This window comes from Panthera leo, chromosome C1 (assembly GCF_018350215.1).
Source record: "Panthera leo isolate Ple1 chromosome C1, P.leo_Ple1_pat1.1, whole genome shotgun sequence".
Lineage (NCBI taxonomy): Eukaryota > Metazoa > Chordata > Mammalia > Carnivora > Felidae > Panthera > Panthera leo.
Genome location: NC_056686.1, coordinates 162,207,044 through 162,224,374, shown reverse-complemented (window position 1 = coordinate 162,224,374; position 17,331 = coordinate 162,207,044). Strand labels below are relative to the sequence as shown.

General features: G+C 37.9%; 1 protein-coding gene across 3 annotated transcripts in view; it reads left to right on the top strand.

The window, feature by feature from the left end:
- Positions 1 to 17,331, top strand: part of CHN1 (chimerin 1) — a 202,580-nt gene that overhangs the window by 107,929 nt on the left and 77,320 nt on the right. For 2 of the 3 annotated variants that reach the window (XM_042949182.1, XM_042949183.1), the window contains one exon: positions 7,911 to 8,199. In XM_042949182.1, the coding sequence (XP_042805116.1) occupies positions 7,911 to 8,199 (289 nt within the window). Of the gene's footprint in view, positions 1 to 7,910; positions 8,200 to 10,214; positions 10,294 to 17,331 lie in introns of those variants that run through there. The other variant, XM_042949184.1, reaches the window with a different exon arrangement.

Here is a 17,331-nt window from a genome sequence, read left to right as displayed (position 1 = left end):
ATGGGAAGCAGACTCCACTCTGAGCTGTCAGCACAGAGCCCAATGTGGGGCTCAAACTCACGAACCATGAGATCATGACCTGAGCCGAAGTCAGACACTTAACCGACTGAGCCACCCAGGTGCCCCTTGAATGCTATAATTAAAAATATACATATTGTGAAATAACACATACAGGAAAGTATGTAAAACTGATATACCCAATTTAAAAATTGATGACATGTAAATATATGTAAATCTATGTAATCCCTACCACATCAATATACATTAATGGTAGTTCAGAAATTCCCCATATTTCTCTTGCTTGTCATTATCCCCCACTTCCACACAATAGTTAACTACTGTGCTCGGTTTATAGTTATCTTTTTCATGCTTTTCTTTATAGTCTTACCACCTGTATATATATTCCTGTATAATATATTTAGATTTGGCCTGCCTTTGGACTTTATATAATCAGACCACATTGTATGTATTCTTTTGTGACTTGTTCTTTTTGCCCACATTATACTTGTAAAAATCCATCCATGTTTTTGCATGTATATGTTTGCTTTCCTTGCTATATAGTATTTCATTATATTTTTTAAATTTTTTAATGTTTATTTTTGAGAGAGAGAGAGATAGAGAGATAGTGGGGGAAGGGCAGAGAGAGAAGGAGACACGGAATCCAAAGCAGGCTCCAGCTCTGAGCTGTCAGCACAGAGCCTGATGTGGGGCTCAAACTCATGAACTGTGAGATCATGACCTGAGCTGAACTCAGACACTTAACCGACTGAGCCACTCAGGCACCCCTAGTATTTCATTATATTAATCAAGGTTCTCCAAAGAAGCAAAACGAATAGGGTGTGTGTGTGTGTATGTGTGTGTGTGTGGGGTGGGGGGCATTTATTATAAGCAATTGGCTCATGTGATTATGAGAGCTGGCAAGTCTAAATCTGCAGTGTGGGCTGGTAGGCTTGAGACTTAGGAGGGCCAATGTTGCAGGTACATCCAAAGGCAGTCTGCTGGTAAACCCCCTCTTGCTCAGTGAGGCCAGTCTTTTTGTTCTATTCGGGCCTTGAACTGATTGGATGAGGCCCACCCAATTATGGGAGAGCAATCTGCTTTACCCACAGTGCACTGACTTAAATGCTAATCTTCTCTGAAAACACCCTCCAAAGTGACATAAAGTTAACTATCATATATGTGTACTACAGTTTTTCTATTTTACCGGAAATGTGTGGTTTTTAGGTTTAGGCATTAATGAGCATTACTATTAGAGAGAGAGACAGTGTGTGTGTGTGTCTCCTAGTGCATATAATCAATTGTATTGTCTAGAATATTACCTAGGAATAGGATTGCTAATCCTAGGGAATGCATACATCCAACTTTACTAGAAAATACAAAACCCTTTTGTTAAACGGTATGCCGGGTACTGGTTATGTTAGGTGCTCTGTATCCTTGCCGGTGCTTGGTATTGTCAGACTTGTTAGATTTTACCAACCTAAAGATTTAATTTGCATTTACTGGATTACTCACTGAACACCTTTTCATGTTTACCTTCTTGACGTGGGCTTATTTTTGTCCATTGTATAAGTTTGTATCCTTCAACTTTGATGAATTTTCTTGAATTGTCTTTTTTTATTTCTTCCCCTTCCAGTTTCTCTGTTCTCTGTTTTTAGAACTCTTTTAGATATTAGACTTCCTGAATTGATTCTCTATCTTACTTTTTCTCTCCTTTTTCTATCTTACTGATCTTGAAAATTTTTTCAACTTTATCTTCCATTTCTTCCTTTAAATATGCTATATTTTTTCTGCATACTCTATATTCATCCCTTTCTTACAGCATCCTAGTGTTTATCCTTCAGCTCTCTTTGATTCTCTTTGTTTATCCATCTTTGTCCTTCATCAGAGAGTCTTTCCTCAGATGTCAGGTGGTCCTTGGCTAACTGTTCATATTTATTTGGCACTAAAAAGCTGACTGGTAGTTCTGAAAGCTTGAAAGAAACCAGCCAAGTAGACGGTGATGTTTCTATTCTTAAGTCTTCAATTGGGTGGATCAGATTTCTAAGAGCAGAATTCTCCAGTCTCCTACCATGAAAAGGTACAACCCTTTTGAGAATCAGGTGACAAAGAAAGATGGAGGTTTCAATCTTCAGTATTAACAACTTTTCACTTAATTTTCAGGATAGCACCTCTGCCTTCAACTCTGTCTGGTGTCCCTCTGTTCACTATCTCCTTGTTTTACCCTATCCAGAAAACCAGACTTCAGTCTTCCACCAGAGCCGGGAAGGGGTGGGACTGGAGACAGGATTGGAGAGGGTGGGGGGAATGTCTCACTGCTTCTTAAACAGACCTTCAACTGATTCATCTGTATTCATCCCACCTTCCAGAGCGTGCCAGGTTTAGTTAGGCACATTGACTTGCTTCTTTCACTGAAGGCAATTTACTGTGCCAAGGGAATGTCATCATGAGTTCACGTATTTTAATACTTTTGCCCCATTTCACCGTCCAGAATTCAATGACCAGATAGACAAAAGTAGTACCCTAACAAAGATTTCAGATGGAAAAAAGTATTTTTAAATTGTACATAGCTATGTTTTCTCTTCCTCAGCCTTTCATTTTTTAGTATTTAACTGAATGCCTCGTCATATTCTTGTTTCTGTTTTAGCTTTTCAGGGGTGTGTTTACGATTAGATAAATTTATGAGATGCTCGTATTTCATCATTAGATTACCATCTTTGATTTGGGTAAACAATACACAAATATATATTTATGACAAATAAAATTGTTCTTGTATGTTGGTTTCTGGAAATAGTTCTAACATCTTATTGTTAACTTAGACAAGTGTGTTGTATATGTTTCTTTGTTTGTTTAACAGAAAACATCTGTTAACTTGGAACTTTCCTTTGAAGAGCTATTTCCCAATACTTCGACCTCAAATCAGAAGTAATCTTGGTTTTAGAAAAAGTAAAGTAAAATCCCAAAGGCTATTCTTTACACATATTTTCATCACTTTGTACCTCTAGACTGAATGTTTTGAGTACGATTTACTTTTAAAAAATAGAAAGGATGGTATTAAAGGTTTTGTTCATTTTTGAAAGCTAGATGTTAGAATTATATATTTTGAAATTCATCTGAATGCAATTGGGCACAGCATTAAACAGCTTTTTTAAACATGAAAACCAAAACCTGAAATCACAGGAGAAAAAGACACTTCTCGAAAGTGGTAATTATGTACAATAGTAGCAGTTCAAAGCAGATGATCCCAGTCTCTCTTTTCTATTCGTGAGCTACAGTACCACTTTGGAGAAAATGAATTTTGTTGAACTCTAACTAAGAGAGAGTTGGTCCTGTACAGCTTCAGACATGTTCACCAAAGAATGAACAGCTATTAAAAAGCGAGGGCAGATGCAGGTAATAAACACAAGAAAAGATGAAAAGAAGATTTTCCTGTAAAAATGGAGGAAAATGGTTTAGCTTCGACAGTTTTGACATATCAGTGCTCTCTAGTGTAGAGTTCAGCAGTTGTCCCCAGATCCATGGAACACGTCCTGCCGTCAGTATGGTTACATTGACTGACCTTTTGCCTTTGAATTCAGAGACCTGACTCACAAGTCACAGTGGAAAGACTCATTGCTTTTCCCTCCTCCACCAGCCCCCACTCTGCATTCTGGTATAGTTCCTGTCTGTCCACCCAGGCAGTATAAACTTTTCAGGGACATCTGAAGACAATTCACAAAGAGCTCCTCCTTGCCTTGTGTCGACTGTGAAATCAGCCAGGGCAGAGATATTCCGGTACAAGTTATTTGTGTTACCGGTTGTTTGTGGAGCCCCCTCCAGTGCATGTTTATTGATTCTCTTTTCTGTTCTACTTTATTGTTTCATGACATGTTCTGTCATTCTCTGCAGAGGCCTAACTAACAGAGAAGGAGAAAGAGAACTACCATTCATTGAGCCTAGTATGTACTTAGCTTTGACTTAAATATGCTTACGTAATCCTCCCAGCCATGTGGAGAAAGATAATGTTATTCCTGTTCTCTAGATGCAGAATCTGAAGAATGATTTTCTCAAATCAGCCAGCTAAAAAGTGGCAGATCCAGGATTTAAACCTATTCTTATACCAAAGTCTGAGGTTTTCTGTTAAACACTCAGGACCCACACTTGCCTTTCCTGGTCAAACCCTGTTTCAAGACTGCAAAGGTGCTTTTGCACCGGACATAAGCAGTAGCTCTGAGACCTTAGTAAGCAGTGAGTTCCTTGGTTTTCATAGTGTGAGGTGAGTTGTTGGGTTCGCTTGGTTTCATGAATCACTGCACAGAAATGTAATGTTTCTATATAAGGTTATGTACCTTTTTATAATGATGTTTTAGAAATCAAACTAGGGGTTCCTGGGTGGTGCAGTTGAGAATCCAACTCTTGGTTTTGGTTTGGGTCATGATCTCACAGTTCAGGAGTTTGAGCCCTGTGTCTGGCTCCACACTGCTGGTGTGGAGCCTGTTTGGGATTCTCTCTCTCCCTTGCTCTCCCTCCGCCCTTCCCCCACTCGCATGTGCTTGCACATTCTCTGTCTCTCAAAATAAATAAACTTAAAAAAAAAAACTTAAAAAACAAAAAAGATTTAAAAACAAACTAAAGATGAATTCTTAGGGACCCCTGAGTGACTCAGTCAGTTAAGCGTCTGACTTCAGCTCAGGTCATGATCTCATGGTTCGTGAGTTTGAACCCCACATGGGGCTGTGTGCTGACAGCTTGGAGCCTGGAGCCTGTTTCGGATTCTGTATCTCCTTCTCTCTCTGTCTGTGCCCCTTCCTGGCTCTCACTGTCTCTCTCTCAAAAATAAATAAACATTAAAAAATTTTTTTCAAATAAATAAATAAATAAATAAAGATGAATTCTTTAAATTCCAGGGTGCTTGATAGAGCATGCAACTCTCTCTCTCTCTCTCTCTCTCTCTCTCTCTATATATATATATATATGTATATATATAATGTTATAATGTTATATATATGTTATGTTATATATATGTTATATATATATGTTATATGTATGTTATGTTATATATATATATATAATGTTATAATGTTATATATGTGTTATGTTATATATATATATATATATATATATATATATATATATATATATATATATATATATCTTATCTTTGTGTTTGTCTATATCCTGTAGAGGTAATCAAGGGAACAGGAACTTTATTATGAACCACCTAATATTTAACAGAATTCCTGGGTGTGTGGTTGAATGATAGTTTGTAAGTGGTAAACTTTTCCAAGAAAGGATCCTTTCTTTGCCTTTAGATTCAGCATCTCTGCTTTTCTGGCTCTTTTGTAGAATAGACACATCCATTCCCCACCTTGCTCAAAGATTTTCTATCATGCCTTTCAAATCACAGAAGGGAAGGAGACTCCGTTGATGTAAACTGTGATGCTATTCTTTATGTAACTTCCCAAGGGAAAGAGAGGGCTGTACAGGCTAGGCAATGAGAGGGTGTGGCTCCTTTAGTAAAAATAATGCAGCTTTCCTAAAAAGTCAATCATAATTCCAAAATGGAAATTCATTTTCTTGTCCTCTGAGGTTACATTTTAATCAGCCCATATTATGAGTTACTTTAGTTATTGGATCAGGTTCCTTAAGACTGGAAGTTTGAGGGGCGCCCGGGTGGCTCAGTCAGTTGAGCGTCCGACTTCAGCTCAGGTCACGATCTCACGGTTCGTGAGTTCGAGCCCCGCGTCGGGCTCTGGGCTGATGGCTCAGAGCCTGGAGCCTGCTTCCGATTCTGTGTCTCCCTCTCTCTCTGCCCCTCCCCCATTCATGCTCTGTCTCTCTCTGTCTCAAAAATAAACATTTAAAAAAAAGTTTTTTTTAAAAAAAAAAAAGACTGGAAGTTCGACTGGACCGGAAGTCCAGAGCTGACGTGCAGGTTGAGGAGGAATTGGGAGTTGCGCGCTGGGTCTCTTCAGGTTGCTGTGATAAATAGAAAAGCACAAACTTACTTAGTCTTTTTTGCCCGATGCCTAGAGGTAGCCAGGAAATCCTCGCCTTAGCTGGGGTAGCAATAGGCCCATTGTGAAGCGTCCTAGACCAGCTCTTTCAGTCTCCCCACACTCACCCAGGTGAGGCCAAGAACGCCATCATCCCTTCTGCCCTACACTCCCATACTGTTCAGATTTTAGAATAAATGTGAGTGACAAGTGCCTACCACCATTGCTTGGATAGTCTTTAGTTTAAGTGCCACACGCACTGTGAAATCATAAACCCCTGAAGGAGTAAAATGGTCTAATCCCTCATTGAAATGTCTCTGAACACACCTGAGCTATAAAAGGACTTAATGTTTAACAGTGCTGAGTGATTATTGTTTTAAGACTCTTACAAAAATTATAAAGTGGCCTTCCATGTTTATTACTCAAAAAACAGATAATATGTCTTAACAGAAAGGAAAGAATAAAAACAGTATATTAAACTGAAAGAAACTTTTATATTTAACTTTGGTGTAGAAATTTTACCTTCTACTTTTTTAGACTTACATTATAATGAAAATTTACTTAGGAGAAATATGTCTATAACATTACAGGAAAATGACCAGTGGGAAATTGGAATTATATGGATCATTCACTTGAGTATAAATCAAAATATAATTGCTTTTAAAGGACCAAAGGTGGATAAATTTTATTATAGTAGAAGGACCATCATGGATAGAATGCCAGGTTCTAGATTCAATAATTACTAAAGTTCAATTTGAACTACAGAAACAGAGATACCTCAGGCCATTATAAAAAATTATTTTGTTTCCTTTTTTAAGGATAAATTAAAAGTAGAATCTTAAGTTGGTAAGTCCTGTCTTTCTGGAATATAATCAATACCAGAATAATATTGTTGTGAAAGTTTGGAGTCCTAATTAAACATTTTACTTTGGTATTAAACACGGTATTATTTTGGTATTTAAGTTCACCTCTGTTCTGTGTATTTGGGGGTCTTTTTTGTTGTTGTTCTGTGTATTTTTAACAGTGAAATTAAATACATCCTCTCTGACTTGTTTTGTTTTTAATTAGGCTCACTTGGGATTGCCTTTGGGAGACCATGATACTGGCTCTTGGTGCCTTTTGGCATCCCCTTTCATAAAATCAGGAGGCAAAATACTGAAATTATCAGAAGAGTAAACCATTATTCTCCGGTTTTTAAAAGTATGTCACCAAAACATGACCCAAAAGTGAGAACAGATCTAGAGTCCATTCGTTTATGACTTCTGTGCCCTATATATATTGCTGACGTTTCTTGCCTCGACTCAACATGCAGACACAGAAAAATGACTATATAAAAGGAAAGAGCAAGTCATTGACTCATGGCTAGAAATCGCAGAAGTATGTTTCTGTTGCCATCCTGCCTTACTGTGTGGTTCAGGTTCTGGACTCAGCTGTGCTTTAAATGATTGCTGGCATTGTACTTACGTGAGCCCATTAAATGGGGCTTTCTCATTAAAAGACATGAATGCTGGGTCTAAAGCATGTTGAATATTTTTATTGATCGACTTGAAGAGAACATGTTAAAGAAATTTCATCTATTATGGAGTTGACTAATTGAATATAGAATGTGCTCTAATAGGATATAAGCTTTATTTTCCTTCACTTTTCCTACAGGTTAATGAAGTGGTTTAAAAAGATAAACAAGAACATTGTTTCCCCTCTAGAGTAGGCATGCTTTTAGCTAGTTATCCCTAGTTGTTGCAAGTTTATTCTTTGTGTTCACAAGTTTTATTTTCTGTATTCCAGACGATTCATAGAGATTAGCCAGTTTATTTAACAAAGAAGACACACACAAAGCAATAGTTTTTTTTTTGCTCTTTCTCTTTTTTTTTTTTTTTTTCAGAAAGAATTCACTTGCTTACTTTTCTTAAAAACATCTTTCCCATTTCATTGAGGCAGATTTGGAAGTCAAACCAGAAACTTCAGGCTCTACTACGATGGAAAGCACTTCGTTGGGGAGAAGCGCTTTGAGTCCATCCACGATCTGGTGACTGATGGATTGATTACTCTCTATATTGAAACCAAGGCAGCAGAATACATTGCCAAGATGACGATAAACCCAATTTATGAGCACATAGGATACACAACCTTAAACAGAGAGCCAGCATACCAAAAACATATGCCAGTCCTGAAAGAGACACATGATGAGAGAGATTCTACAGGCCAGGATGGGGTGTCAGAGAAAAGGGTAAGCTACCATGAAACCACACTTTATCTTCTTCTGTTTGGGGTCCGTATAAAAAAGCCATTATTGCCAGAAGAGATTGACTTCTCCACAGAGCTTTGAAAAAGATGTGCGTTTCCCTAATGTCACTGGTTTCTGTGGTGCTGAACTTTGCATATATCTAATTCTTGTTCAGTTATGTCAGGTATATATTTGTGCTCCGTATTATTTCCTATTTTATCAGTTTCATGGTTTTAAAACTATGTTGAAAAAAAAATGTCCCCTGATTAAAAAAAAAAAAAAAAAGCTCAGGGCTTTGGGTCAGAAGCATGACTACGGTCAAGAAAAGAGAGCTGTATTACATGAGAAATTGAGGGGGTCGCATAATCTATCAAAACTACTTTTTTATTCCCGTTATAAATAGTTCCGTTCTTTAGCAAAATGATATATAGCCATGCTTTAAAGTACATAGGATTAAATTCAGTCTATCGATAACTTTTACTATTTTGGGAATCAGTCAGTCTTGAGTAACAGGAGTGTTTATCTCCTTCGGGACCCTTAAGAATTAATTGAATCAGAAAGATTTATTTTAATTACAAGAGACAATTTAAGTTTTTCCTTTGTCACATTTTAGTTGTAATATGTTTAAAGTTAACATCAGAAGTTTCAATTCCTTGGCATTACTATTTGCTTTGGAAAATGATCCCTAGCTGCCTCTTTATCCCTCAGAAAAAGAGTGAGAGAATTTCTTGATGTTTTACATTGTATGGGATTTAGTTGGGAGAATTTTATGTATTCTAATTGGAATTGTGTTATTCACTCTAATATTCTTGAGGCTCTCCCGCGGCCATATTAAAGAAATGCAGTATTATATAGTGATTTGAGCTTGGATTGTGTCACCAAATAGATTTGTGCACAAATTCTACCATTTTACCAGTTGTGTGAACTTACTTCGTGTCACTGAATTTCTCTGTGCTTTGATGTTCTCATTTGTAAAATTATAATCAAACTGTTGTGAGGATTGATTGAAGGAGATAGTATGTGCAAAATAGTCAAACAGCGACAGGCACACAGTAAGCACTCATGAGTTTGGTGGTGACGTTACTGTGACAGCTATATTACCTCAAGGCGGTATCCTAAAATACTTGCAGTTATCTTGAAGTATTTAGGCACAGAATGGAAATTTAAAATGTTCATTGTCTAGCCTAAATTTTAGTTTCTGGCAAATCTAACTCAAAGTAGCATTTTGCGGCTACAGCGAACCCAACATTTTAAATTACAGACTGTAGAAAATTTGTAGAAAAAGGTTTTTCATGTATTCGTGTTTGTTAGGAACCCTAATCTTTTTTGGAAGTAACCAGAATGTAGAATCCTGATTGCTTGCCATATTTAATATTGTTCTTTTCACTCTCTAGTTCCCATTTTCTCACTTTTGGTTATTTTCTATTCATGGTATTTTTCAGTCATGCTCATATTTAAGTATCTCTAATACTGACAATGCATTTTATGCAGATGTGATAGAATATTCTAAGTCAGCATTTGTGAATGTGTTTAAAATGTGTCCATGTGAGGTTTTTAGAGTTGATCGGCCAAATGATTACCTTTGCTAATGTGTTCTGGATATACTTTTCAAAATCAAGAGACTCGAACTAAAGACACAGCTGTTTCCCAGTGGGCTAGTCGTTTCACCTCCTAGAGTCTTGGTTGTCCCTCCTACAAAGTGAAAGTAGCATTCACAGAGGAAAGAGACTGAGGTAGACGATGTCTGGAGGACCCTTTTAGCTCTAGGATCCGTGATTCCCCATGTATTCTGGCAGCAGCACCTGTGATGGTACATGGTCTGGATTGCCTGCTGCTGATGGCCACTGATGGCCACATAGAGTGAGGTAGCTAGCACCGGAAAGTATTTCTCTCCAGTGGTACATAGTTAAGGATCATGGAAAAAAAAAAAAAAATTTCTCTTTGCTTTAAACTGCATGCATCTTAAATCTAGTTGGCTTAAAATCTACTCACTCAAAAATAGATTTATTTTATTTATAGGTGTCATCCAACAGGACAGGGATGATGACCTGTTCAGGAGCTTGAAACATTGATTCCCTGTCACAGTTGATGACATTTGTAAGTAAAGACAATCGTGTTTCATTGATTTCAAATATCGCTTGACACAAGTATGATTTAATAAGTATTTTACTGGATCCTGAATAGCTAAAGTCCCTCTTGTCCGGGAGGGGCTTACCTTTTCCTCAGAGGCAAAAGTGGTGATTTCGCAGGAGTTAGGATGCTGGTGTGGAAAGGTTGCTGGTATTGGAGTTCAGAGCTAGGTTCCAGTTCTGCTACAGGAATTGATTTCATGTGTCACTTTGGACAGACTGCTTCACTTCTCTGAGACTGTGTTTCCCCGCCTTTAATAAGAGGGCTTTGGGCCAGATGATCTCCAAGATGTGGTTCTTGTTATAGTCTGTGATCCTTCAAGGAGTGGAGGTGTTGTAAGAGGCAGAGAACATAGGACAGAAATAGCACCGAAGTCTGGTCTTGAAAGGTGAGATCTATTTTTAGCTTATCTACCAACTAATTGTGTGACTTTGGGACAATCCCCTAGCCTGTCTGGACTTCAGATTCTTCACAGATAAGGGTTTTTCTCTAAAACAGTAATTTTACAATTGTTACAATTTTGCTTACTGCAAAAAGGGCTCTGTGCTCAAATAGGCTTGCTGAAAAAAAAATTTTTTTAACTTACCTATTTCTTTTCTGTAGTCTTCTCAGTTTCGCTAATGACCTAATAATATGTGTTATGACTCTCCAAGAGTGTTCCCAGACTTCCCTGAAGCGCCTCGCCACTCTTCAGAAAATTATTCAGGAAAATAATATTTCACGAAATCCACTTGGGGAAATTCTGAATCAGATATCTCTTAGGTCTTTCCTCCTTCTAAAATTAAAGGAGGAGAATGCCATGCATGTTTTATTTTTCAGTCCTTAAGTGTAAGTTGAGCATCTGAGCTTTGTGGAAGGTTATCAGGATGGTTTGATGGCCTTAAAGTTTTTTGCTACAGGAAGTGAATCCTGAAGGTCCCTAGCTGTCCCTAGGAAAGCTCGTGGCATATTCTGAGGGCGGAGATTTTTTTTCCAAGTGACATCTGTGTCATTTTTTCATTAACTCTCCAATTCCTTCTCCAGCTTGAAATACCAATCAGAAACTTGAATTTCTTTTCAAAAAGTATTAAGAGAAATTTAGTCATGAAGTGGTAGCCTGTTGAAAAGCCAGAGTTCCTTCTCTTCTAAAATGGCTTAACTGTAGTATCCACACTGGCCATGAACCCAGCTTTTATTAGTTACTTTTTCAAAATTTATCTTGGAACTGTATTTGAATAGTTTCTTTCTCCAAGTAGTAAATGTCATATGTTTGCTTCAACAGATATTGGACCAATGGTTGAATGCAACAATTTTTATGATAATTTTATACTTATTAATAATGTAATTTCAAATTCTCCAAAGCCCTGCTTTAGAACATGTCTCATAGCTGTTAATAATATAAACTGCCAAATAAAATATATTAATTTGCATTTCAGAAACTGTGCTAGGAGTCAGAACTCAGAATCTAGCCAGGACCTCATTTCTTTAGAATCTAGTCTTCTAAGCCCCAAACCTGCCTCACATGTAAGAGTGACCTGTGATGGCAAGGGGGTGCAAAATCCATTTGTTGGTTTTATGGAACTTCACCAAGCCAAATAACCTATATGTGTCTGTGTGTGTATATATGTGTTTTTTTCTTCCCCTGGAAGTTTGGAATGATTGCAATGCTTGGCATACTGTCATATTATTTTACTCTTCAGGAATTTCTTTTACATTTAAATTCCACTTTTTAAAGACTTCTTTGGGAATCACCAGACTGCATATGTACTGAAAAACCTTGTGAAGTTTGAAGTTTAAATGTAATCAGGGCCCTGCCAAAAAACTGCTATAACTACTGGACTTCTTTTGGCATCTCCATAAAATGATAGGAGTCTTTGTCCCTGGGAATGGCAAAAGGGGCCCAGGCAGTCTGGTCTGCTAATTGTCTTATTCTCCCACGAAACAGCTCTCCTAAATGTTTTTACTTTGCTTAAAAAATATGTAGCTAGCACATTATTTGTATCCCTATAATCTCAGTGTAGAAATCAGCGGGGAAAGCCATACTTAATCATTGCGAAAGTAACCATATCAGAGGAGGGAGTACCATGAAGCAATCTACAGAAAACTGTTCTTTGACTTTATACCTTACCACTTTTTAAAGCCTATCTTTTCCGGGGCACCTGGGTGGCGCAGTTGGTTGAGAGACCGACTTCGGCTCAGGTCATGATCTCACAGTTCGTGGGTTTGAGCCCCGCGTCAGGCTCTGGGCCGACAGCTCAGAGCCTGGATCCTGCTTCCAATTCTGTATTTCCCTTTTTCTCTCTCTTCCACTCTCCTGCTCGTTCTCTCTCTCTCTCTCCGTCTCTCTCTCTCTCAAAAATAAGTAAACATTAAAAAAAATAAAGCCTGTCTTTTGCTTCTTCGTCCTTATTCTTCCCCAACCTGTGCTCCTGTTGTTCATCTGCTTCCTAACCCTGCCTTTATCCATATCCATTCCTCTCTCCCCTGGTCATATTTACATGTTCACACTTCCATTGTGGCTGAAGGTTAGGATGAGTTGTTCCAGGGGAGAACAGGCACTCGGAGAACTGCCAGATTTGCCCAGGGTCACCTATTTGTATAAAGAAGCCAATTTAGTCATTTGTGAGAAAGACTATAGTTGCCCTACAGAACGTCTAATAGTGGGTTTCTCTTCTCTAAGTATCCTTCTTAAGAATCAAGTAGAGTTAAAAATCCTACATAGTCAGTATATAAGTATATATTTGTCTGTGTGGTTTTGAGCAAGCCCTAAGTCTCCCTGGGTCTCAATTTGCCTCGGTCTCTAAAATGAGGATTATGGATTCCGTTATACTGGTGGTTATGAATATTCATGAAATTTTATAAAGTGGCCTTCCTCGTATGTAATGCATTATTGACTTTGGGATCAGAGCCATCACCAACCAGATGCCCATTTGTGGGTCTGAGTACTGTTCCCCCAGCCTTTGCTGGAAACAGCATGTTCAGGTTTCTCTTCGGGATCCATCTTTTCATTGCTTGAAGTGCCCTCCTTGTTCACAACATAACATCAAACAGCTCCAAATTGCTTCATCCAACAGTGGAGTTTCTCTTTTAGTAATACTAGGATGCCTCTAATTGTGTCTAAACAGGAAGCATGTCTTTGCCCAATAATATGCTAAGGATTTTTAAGGCTAGAATATGTTATTTTTTATGGTATTTGCATTTTAGTATTGACCAGTATTTTAACTCTACTTTCCCTGAATGTAAGACAATTAAAGTCTTCTGCTTCTCTGCCTGTCAGTGAACTTTTATTGAAGGTGCATCCCATGTTGAGTCCATTAGCAAGCATCTCTCAAATTTCCCCGAACTTCTGATTATTCTCCTAACTCCAGCTAGGCAAACCCTCTCCTTCCTTGGCCTTAACATCTTCACGTTTCACTTTCTAGATAGTCTTCTATGAGCTATCTATCTAAATAGATTTGTGGTTTTACTCAAGAGTAATCTTGGAACATAAATAAGTAAAGAGCATTGCAAAAATATCATCCCCATGTCTTCTTCAGTATCCATGAACACTGACTCATCTCCTATGAAAATTAATTGCATTTAATTCAACATCTATTGCATGCCTCCTGTTTGTAAGGAAACAGCCTAGACTCTGGAAGGGATAAAAGATGTACAAGATAGAAGCCCTGCCTCAAAGAAACCCTGCCTTGTATGTTAATGTTTTCATTGTTTCCACCCTAATTAATTAGCAATTAGGGATCTTGATAGCAAGAGGCTACCTGCCTATATCATCTGAAGAGTACTGCAGTTCAGTAAGTATTAAGTTGGACTTGCTCTGATGTGAGTTTGCTTCTCTAATAGCCCAGCAGATCACAGAAAACACTTTTGTAGACAAGAACACTACTTTTTCAGAATCATAGATCAGAAATTAATAGGACATTCTGGCATTCCACTCCAGTTTCAAGGCTTTAAACCCCCCGTGTTGTTACACTTCTCGTTCAGCACTTTGGATTTTATATTAATGGTTGTTGACTGACTACATGAACAAATGAGTGTATTTTATGAATTCAGCCAAATCCGAGAAAGAAAAATATAGTCACTCAAGTTGATTTGATACTTTATATTATTTTTCCTTTAAGAACTCAGAATCCTTAGGATGTCTCTGTGAGGTAGGGATGGCCATTCCTTATTCCATAGCTAGAGCATCTGAGGAACAGAAAAATTGTGATATGAAATAGTTTGTGAAATGTGGCTAGATGCACGTCTTCGGGGATATGTGCCAAGAAGCCAAGATGGTTAGAGAAATGGCATCTCCCCAAACTCATGGTTATATCAGTCATGTGTTGGGACAGTGTGGACCCCACCAGAGAATCTCATACTTATAATGATTAAAGAAAACTCAAAGGGGGCCCCGGACATTTGTTGCATGAATCTCCTCTGTTCCTCCATCTTATCACCCACAGAAAGGATTAGTAATTAAAAGCCATTAGGGAAAACCAGATGGAAAGATGAAAACGGAAGTAAACATCAAATCTTCAGCTCCAAAAACCAGGCCAACGGAAGACCAAATTGTAATTTACCAAGCCAGCTGCAGTTTTGGAAGATCTCTGTATATGAGCCAATTTAACAAATAAAATAAGTCTTAAATTACTGGCTTGAGGGTTGGAAAAGGAAGCTGTTAGAGATTGTTTCACAATTGCTATTTCAGAGTCTCCAGCATTTTCGTGAGGAAAGAATCATTGGTGGCCTCTCCATTTAACTCTGAAACAGAAATCAGCTCTGGTGGCTTTAGGAGTGATAGCATTTGGGTACAAAGTGAGTGAGACTATCAAGCAATCATCTGGCTTTCCCATGTTGCCCACAAACCAATTCTCTGGGCAATTCTAAAATAAAACTTTCCAGTTTCAATAAATGCTTTTTTTTTTTTTTAATTTTTAATGTTTATTTGTTTTTGAGAGAGACAGAGAGACAGAGAGAGCATAAGCGGGAAAGGTACAGAAAGCGAGGGAGGCACAGGATCCAAAGCAGGCTCCAGTCTCCAAGCTGTCAGCACAGATCCTGACGGGGGTTCAAACTCACAAACTGTGAATTCATCACCTGAGCTGAAGTCCGACACTCAACCGACTGAGCCACCCAGGTGCCCATTTCAATAAATCCTTACATTAGATCTCATCCTAAATGTAATTTTTAGGATTACAGAAAAATCTGTAATTTTTTCTTGGGCCTTTTGCTCCATCCTATTTCCCTTTATCCTTGGCGTACTTTCTCTTTCCCTAATATTTAGACCTCTCAGAGACTCACAGATCATGCCCTGAGCCTTTCCTTACCCGAGTTGTGAGACCTTAATTGTTTTAAATGGCCTCATAAGTTAGTCCTTAACTCTTCTTGGGTCTCCTTTGAGTTACTGCACCCGGTCAAAAATGCTCAAACCTGAGCATTATATTGCAAAAATAGATTCTTTCAGTAAGACGTTCTAGACCTCTATAATCAACTGATCGTGCCCTTGTTTATGTGATTCCTTTTGAGTGTACTGCTATGTTATTTCATTGTTTTGCTCAGTAACTTGAATGAATCAGCTCTATTATCCTCTATTTCCTCAGGTTCTAAAGACATCCAGTGAAAATTCACTAAATGCTGTAGGTTTGCTGATGAACTAAAATTTTACAACTTAAACATTATTTTTGGTAATTTCTTTCTTTTCCTGTTTTAAGAAGCTCTTTTATTTTTGGTTTTATTTTTCAAATTTTAATTCCAGTGTAGTTACATACAGTGTTATGTTAGTTTCAGGTGTACAATATAGTGATTCAATAATTCTATACATCACTCAGTGCTCATCATGATAAGTGTACTCTTAATCCCCATCACCTGTTTCACCCGTTTCCCCCCCCTCACCCCCCCCCCCGTAAACATCTGTTTGTTGTATACAGTTAAAAGATAGTTTCTCTATAGGTTTTTGCTTTGTTTTTTTTTTTCTTCATTTGTTTTTTTAAATTCCACATATCAGTGAAATCATATGGTATTTATCTTTCTCTAATTTCACTTAGCATTATGCCCTCTAGCTTCATCCACATCACTGCAATTAGCAAGATTTCATTCTTTTTTATGGCTGAATCGTATTCCAGTGTGTGTGTGTGTGTGTGTGTGTGTGTGTGTGTGTGTGTGTGTACACTACATCTTCTTTATGCATTCATCTATCAGTGGACACTTGGGCTGCTTCCATAATTTGGCTATTGCAAATAACGCCGCAGTGAACATAGGGGTGCGTATATCTTTTCGAATTAGTGTTTTTGTATTCTTTGGGTAAATATCCGGTAGTGTGATTACTGGGTCATAGAGTAGTTCTATGTTTAACTGTTTGAGGCACCTCCACACCATTTTCCACAGTGGCTGTAGCAGTGTGCATTCCCACCAACAGTGCATGAGGGTCATCTTTGATAATTTCTAAATTAGTCCAGTTTGTACTTATTGACCAACATTGTTTGATTAAAAACAAACAAACCACCTTTAGTATAAAATTCCTCTCCAAAAGCAGAAGCTTTTATATGAATTGCAGATTATGTAGCACCATCTAAGAGATTTACACCTTTCTTTCTTTCACCCACTCAGCAGAAGGAGATCCTCGTCATGGGTATAGTTTGCTTAATAACTTTAGAATGACTTGGGGTTGCTGCTCAAGTTCATAGTCAGGAAAAAAAAAAAAAACTGTATAGTTCCCCTATCCCTGGAGAAAGTTCTGTTTTTCCTCGCAATGGGGAAACTGCAAATGAACAAGCTCATATCTCTTTATAGGCTTATTTTCTAAGAATTTTTTGTAAGTCAACTTTATTGCAGTATAATTTATATGCAATAAAATGCACACAGTTATGTGTCTAGTTTGATGAGCTTTGACAAATACACATACCTATGTAACCACCACTGCAATCAAATATAGAACATGCCATTACTCCATGAAGTTCCCCTAGTGTCTCTTTGTAGAAAATCGCACCTCCACCCCCGGTCCTAGTGCAACCACTGATTAGATCTCTATCAGGACAAGAACTTATTTTT